This window comes from Podarcis gaigeae (genome assembly GCF_964106915.1).
Source record: "Podarcis gaigeae genome assembly, chromosome: 10".
NCBI lineage: Eukaryota > Metazoa > Chordata > Lepidosauria > Squamata > Lacertidae > Podarcis > Podarcis gaigeae.
In genome coordinates, this window is record NC_139686.1 from 24909976 (window position 1) to 24915975 (window position 6000).

Below are 6000 nucleotides of genomic sequence, written 5' to 3' on the forward strand. Positions count from 1 at the left end.
CAGATTGAGGTTGAATCCTGACAAGATAGAAGGACAAGGGCCAGGGGCCAGGCAGGTGTGGAGGACTCCCTGGTCCTGAATGGGGCATCTGTGCCCCTGAAGGAGCAGGTGTGCAGCCTGGGAGTCATTTTGGACTCACAGCTGTCCATGGAGTCACAGGTCAATTCTGTGTCCAGAGCAGCTGTCTACCAGCTCCATCTGGTACGCAGGCTGAGACCCTACCTGCCTGTGAAATGTGGTGCATGCTCTAGTTATCTCCTGCTTGGGATACTGCAATGCGCTCTACATGGGACTACCTTTGAAGGTGACCCGGAAACTGTAACTAATCCAGAATGCGGCAGCTAGACTGGTGACTGGGAGTGGCCGCCGAGACCATATAACACCAGTCTTGAAAGACCTACATTGGCTCCCGGTACGTTTCCGAGCACAATTCAAAGTGTTGGTGCTGACCTTTAAAGCCCTAAATGGCCTTGGCCAGTATACCTGAAGGAGCATCTCCACCCCCATTGTTCAGTCCAGACACTGAGGTCGGGCTCTGAGGGCCTTCTGGTGGTTCCCTCCCTGAGAGAAGTGAGGTTACAGGGAACCAGGGAGAGGGCCCAGTGGCAAAGCAAGCCGATCGGGCACCTGGGGTGGGGCCAGCCAGGGCAGGACGTTCCGCAGGGCCTCTGAGTAGTCTGCCTGCCTCCTCCTATTCAGCCACCCTATGGCTGGGGGGAGGCAGTGGGCAGACCATTTGGGCAGCGTGGAGCCTGCATGTGCCAAAGCCACTACGTCTCTCCCAGGAGGGATGCATGGCTCAGGTGCGCTGCAGGCCCCGTGGTGAGTGCCGCCCGGCATTTTGTCACCCCCCTCAGTGGTGACACCTGGGGTGGCCCACCCAACTGCACCCTGCTTCTTCTGCCCCTGAGAGGGCCTTCTCAGTAGTGGCACCTACACTGTGGAATGCCCTCCCATCAGATGTCAAGGAAATAAATAACTATCTGACTTTTTGAAGACATCTGAAGGTAGCCCTGTTAAGGGAAGTTTTTAATATTTGATGTTTTATTGTGCTTTTAATATTCTGTTGAGAGCCACTCAGAGTGGCTGGGAAAACCCAGCCAGATGGGCAGATTATAAATATGTTGTTGTTGTTTTTGTTGTTGTTATGTCTTCCTACGGATGCTTTAGATCTTACAACAATACTGGAGTGGTGCAGGAAGGGCTATAATTTGGTGCTATAATTTGGCGTCTAACGTTGAAGCCTGTGATTGAATTTGTTCAGCTCGGCACAGGGCAAAACAGCTGTGCATTTGGTGAAGAAATTGGATGGCTGCTTCACAACAAAACCAGCAGCAACACATCTCAGCACACAGAAAGCAAAATGAGCATGGGGCACTGCATTGTTCCTGTTATAAAAAATGATAGTCACACAAAAAAGGTGGAGTACTTACCCAAAGGGTCGGCCTTTCCATTTTTGTCTGGGACTGTGAACACTCCCACAACTTTGTGGCCTTCCTTTTGCAAGTGCTTGTAGACCTCTTGCCCAAAAAGGCTCTGGCCTATCAAAGCTAGCTTTAGTTTATTTTGGTAATAAGCCTGTCAACAAAAGACCTGAAGAGTTAGCTTGTTCTTCTGTAAATCTTGTATTGCTTCTTACTCAGTTAAGTTGTCCAGTGATCAAGGATAGCAATTCATAAGAGGAAATGTGCACATCATGTGTGCTTGGCCACCTTGTGCAGGGGTAGGCCATCAGCTCACAGAATTCTTTTTGCATAATTTTAACCCTCTGAACTTGATGGATACGTTTGCACATGACCGTCCCACATCCTATCTAGCAGCTCTGGGGGAACATAGGAAGCTGCCTTCTACAGAGTCAGACCATAAAGGCAGTTTTAGGGCACCGCGACCGGTGCTGCTGCCCTGGGCGCCAAGCAGGGGTGGGGGGTGGGCGGGCGCACTGCAACTCTGACGTAGTGAATTGAGCAGAACGGTGAGAGGTGGCAGTGGGGGTGATTTCTGACCTTGCACAGGGTGCTGCTAAAATTTGAAAGACCGAAGCCCACCCCTACAGACCACTGCATTCCAAGGGCGTAGCGTGGGGGGTGCAGGGGGGGCCGGCCGCACCGGGCGCAACATCTGGGGGTTAGGGAAATCCATGGGTTAGGGGGCGCACATCCACGGGTTAGGGGGCGCAAATCCATGGGTTAGGGGGTGCAAATTACTTGCCTTGCCCCGGGTGCTGATAACCCACGCTACGCCACTGCTGCATTCATCTAGCTCAGTATTATCGAAAGTGAGTGGCAGCTGCTCTCCAGGTTTCAGGCAGGAGTCTCTCCCAGACCTCCTGGTAGGGATGGAACCAGGGGCCCTGGGAAAGCAGATGCTCTACTTCTGAGCTATGGCATTTTCCTTGGATGATTTTCAGTTCCTAGCAATGCATAGCTGGGCACTAAAATAGCTGCTCCAGGAGATACCGTATCTCTGTAGCTAATTCATCATATAAAAAAAGCAACAGGATTCCTTTCTGTTTCTATGGTGGGCTCCTTTTCCAGCAAAGAAACTTCTTGTGGTAACCTAAAGCAAAGCCCCTCCCCATCCATATGCAATGTGCTGTCGTCAGCCATTCGTTCTCATATTTAGCATTGCTGATGCAATCCAAGCTGCTCGGCTTAAGCCTCCTTCCTATAGCAATCCCTTGACACAGTTCCCCCTCTCCATTCAAACTACTGCTGACGCTGCACCAGACAGTGTTGTCAAACACAGTGTACCATCCAGGTTTCTGAAAAGCAGCAGTTAGCTGGCAGAGCCTGCGAATTTCACTGTCGAGACTGGAATGCCTCCCTTACTTGCACACACATTTTTAAGGAGGAACTAAAGGGCCCCTTTGAGGGACGTGGGTAGCACTGTGGGTTAAACCTAGGTTAAGCCTAGGACATGCTGATCAGAAGGTCAGCGGTTCGAATCCGCACGACGGCGTGAGCTCCCGTTGCTCGGTCCCAGCTCCTGCGCACCTAGCAGTTCGAAAGCACTTAAAATTGCAAGCAGATAAATAGGTACCACTCCGGCGGGAAGGTAAATGGCGTTTCCATGTGCTGCTCTGGTTCTCCAGAAGCGGCTTAATCATGCTGGCCACATGACCCGGAAGCTGTACGCCGGCTCCCTAGGCCAATAAAGCGAGAAGAGTGCCACAACCCCAGAGTCAGACACGACTGGACCTAATGGTCAGGGGTCCCTTTACCTTTAAAGGGCCCCTCTGCCCCCCCTACCTGAAATCCAACCACAAGTGCATTTCAACCATACTTCTAAAATGGACCTTTGAGTGACAACAGCAGATCTCCTGCCTCCAGAAAACAAATGTTGCTATAATGGTGCAGGTGCAGGTATAATTTGGGGTGCTCCATCTGGCCCCCCACTTCCAGCACCTGCAGAAACCGCCAACTTGGCCATTGGACCTACTACTGGTCTTGTCCACTAAATCTGCCAGAGAATATTGCAATAGTCCACAAATATCCATGGCACTCTTGTAATCACGTTCAAACCCAGAAATCACCAAAGCAGCCGCCTTGTCTCTAGGTTTGCAGAAATAGCATACGTGGCTAAGAAATGCATGCCTGGAGTGCCTGGGGTTCCATGCAGGTGAGCAAGCATAGGAGGGATGGAGTGACTAGAAACCATGCAGATTGCTAGAAGAGGGAAATCCCCTCATCCATGCCCAGAAGAATTGCAGCTCTTCTGCCAGCCCCCAAGAATCTAATTCACTATTAGGGAAGGGCCATAGCTCAGCTGCTTTGCATGCATAAGGTCTCAGGTTCAATCCCCAACATTTCCAGGTAAGGCTAGGAATGTCCTCTGTCTGGAATCCCAGAGAGCGCCTGCCAGTCAGTGTAGCTAGATGGACCAACAATCTGAATTGGTATAAGGCAGCTTCTTGTGTCTCTAGTTACAGGCTGGCAACTTGGGGGAGTTTATCTACAATTCTGGTATAATGTTGGAGACCTGGTTCCTGGAAGACTTGGGTTCCAGTCCCTGCTTGGCTGTGACCTTGACCTATCTCTCAGTCCAGTTTACTATGAAGGGTTGTTTTAAAAATTATCCTGCTATAGCTCTGTGAAAGCTGCCTTAAGGGTTTTTTTGGAAGAAGACAGCAGACGTGACACAATTATAGTCCTTGATGAAATAAACGTGCCACCCTTGAGTGAGAACGTTGCATTTCCCTGGGGTTTGGGGGCCTAAGATGCAACAACTGCAGTCAAATGCAATCTAGGGAATGAAGATGGGCCCATAAGAAAGGGAAGGGAGCAAGTGCGCACACACACACACACACACACACACACGACTCAAAGCACAACCTTTCCACAAGCAGGGTAACACAACACCAAACTTGTACTGACCATCCCGTTGTGGGTGAGAGGTTCCCCCCCCCCCACAGGTGAAGATCTTTACCATCCATGGTGCTGATATATTATTTTAGGGAATAAAAACCTTACCTTTAAGAGCACCCCACACAAGAAGTCACTTTTCACTACTATCACCAGTGCCCAAATACCTCTGACAAGTTTGTTTTTTTGGTGTGTGTTTTCAAATTGTCCATTCACATTATGAAAGGCCCACCGGCCTCCCTTCTCCTCCACTCCAACCCTTTCCCATCTAATTTGCTGCCTTGTGAACCAAAAGGCGCCCAAATCCTTGCAAGAACCATCAAAGCACAAGGGACACCTCTTGGCAAAAAAGCCTCTTTCCCTTCCCGGGGGGTGGAAGAAGGCAGCGACGACAGCATCCCTCCTATCTGCTCCTGCAGTTCAGTTTTTTTTATACTCACCGTGGCGGTGGAGGAAAATTTCCTGAGCAAGTGGTTGGCTTTGGAGAGCATCGCTGCGCCTGAGAGAGCCGGTCCAGAATAATTATAATGGAAGCAGCTTCAAGAGCGAACCATTTCTTGGCCAGCGGAGAGAGAGAAATGAAATTCTAGGAGATCGCTTGTCCAGCTTTTGGTACCCAGCAAGCAGCGGCAGCGGCAGCGTCTAGTCTGATGCAACCCAAGCAAGCTGCCTTTGGCCGCCGGCCAGCCAGAAGCGAGCTCCGCGGGCGCGCGCAAATGGGAGGCGCGCCAGCAATGGAGAGGCGGGGGCCCGCCTGGCTGCTTGGCTTCCCCTCGCCCTCAAATTTGAAACAAAACGCCCCCCCAAAAAAACAAAGAGAGGCCTGCCTGGTGGGAGATGTGCCTTCAAAGCAGGAGGGACCCTGCGCTTAGCTTTGGGGGAGAAGTAAAGTCCCCCCCTTTTTTTCCTCCCGCACCCTGTATTTTTCGCCTGGGAACAGGCAGAAAATTCAACAGGTAGATGGTTTTCCAGCAGCCACGAGGAGGGAGGGGCCGTAGCTGAGCGGCAGAGCATCTGCTTTGCATGCAGAAGGTCGCAGGTTCAAACCCAAGCATCTCCAGGTAGGGCTGGGAATGTTCCCTGTCTGGGACCCTGGAAAGCTTCTGCCGGTAGACAGTACTGACCTAAAGGGACCAATGGGCAGACTAGATCTAAAGCAGCTTCCTATGTGTCGTAAGAATAGTGAAGATACACTGGTGGGTCCAGCGGTTGGCCTTGGGGTCTCAAATTTCAGTAGCACCCTATGCAATGCCAACATTTGGTGCCCCCAGCCTCTCATCTTCCATTCTACATCACAGTTGCTGTGGCCCTGAGTGCAACCAGACTGGTTTCGCTCCCCTAGATCCCTGAATCTGGTGGGTGAGAGGCTGAACCTGAATCCAGATCTACCGGGTTCAAATCCTTGCGTTTGGTGTGCATTCACTAGGTGATCTTGTAAGTTTATTTTGAAGATCTTAAGCCGCCTTTCAGGGTGCACTGCCTTCACAGGTGTTGAATCAGTTACCAATGGAAATTATTATATTTCCTCATCCTTCACTCTAAGGTACCAGAGTGGGCTACAACATTCAAAAAGAGGCAGTGTGGTGTAATGGTTACTGTTGGACTAGGACTTGGGCCTGCCACCATCTTTTAGCCTAAC

The 6000-nt window shown here is 50.9% G+C and overlaps 1 protein-coding gene across 3 annotated transcripts in view; it reads right to left on the bottom strand.

The window, feature by feature from the left end:
* Positions 1-5531, bottom strand: part of ALDH1L2 (aldehyde dehydrogenase 1 family member L2) — a 30646-nt gene extending 25115 nt beyond the window's left edge. Inside the window, exons 1-2 of one of the 3 annotated variants that reach the window (XM_083700125.1) lie at positions 2244-5531; positions 1434-2057 (exon numbers count right to left, since the gene is read on the bottom strand). Coding sequence is in view for 1 of the 3 variants with exons in the window: in XM_083700124.1 (XP_083556250.1) it covers positions 1434-1578; positions 4802-4852 (196 nt within the window). In the remaining 2 variants the exon portion in view is untranslated. The remainder of the gene's footprint in view (positions 1-1433; positions 2058-2243) is intronic. The other 2 variants (XM_083700124.1, XM_083700126.1) reach the window with 2 other exon arrangements.
* Positions 5532-6000: the final 469 nt, after the last annotated feature.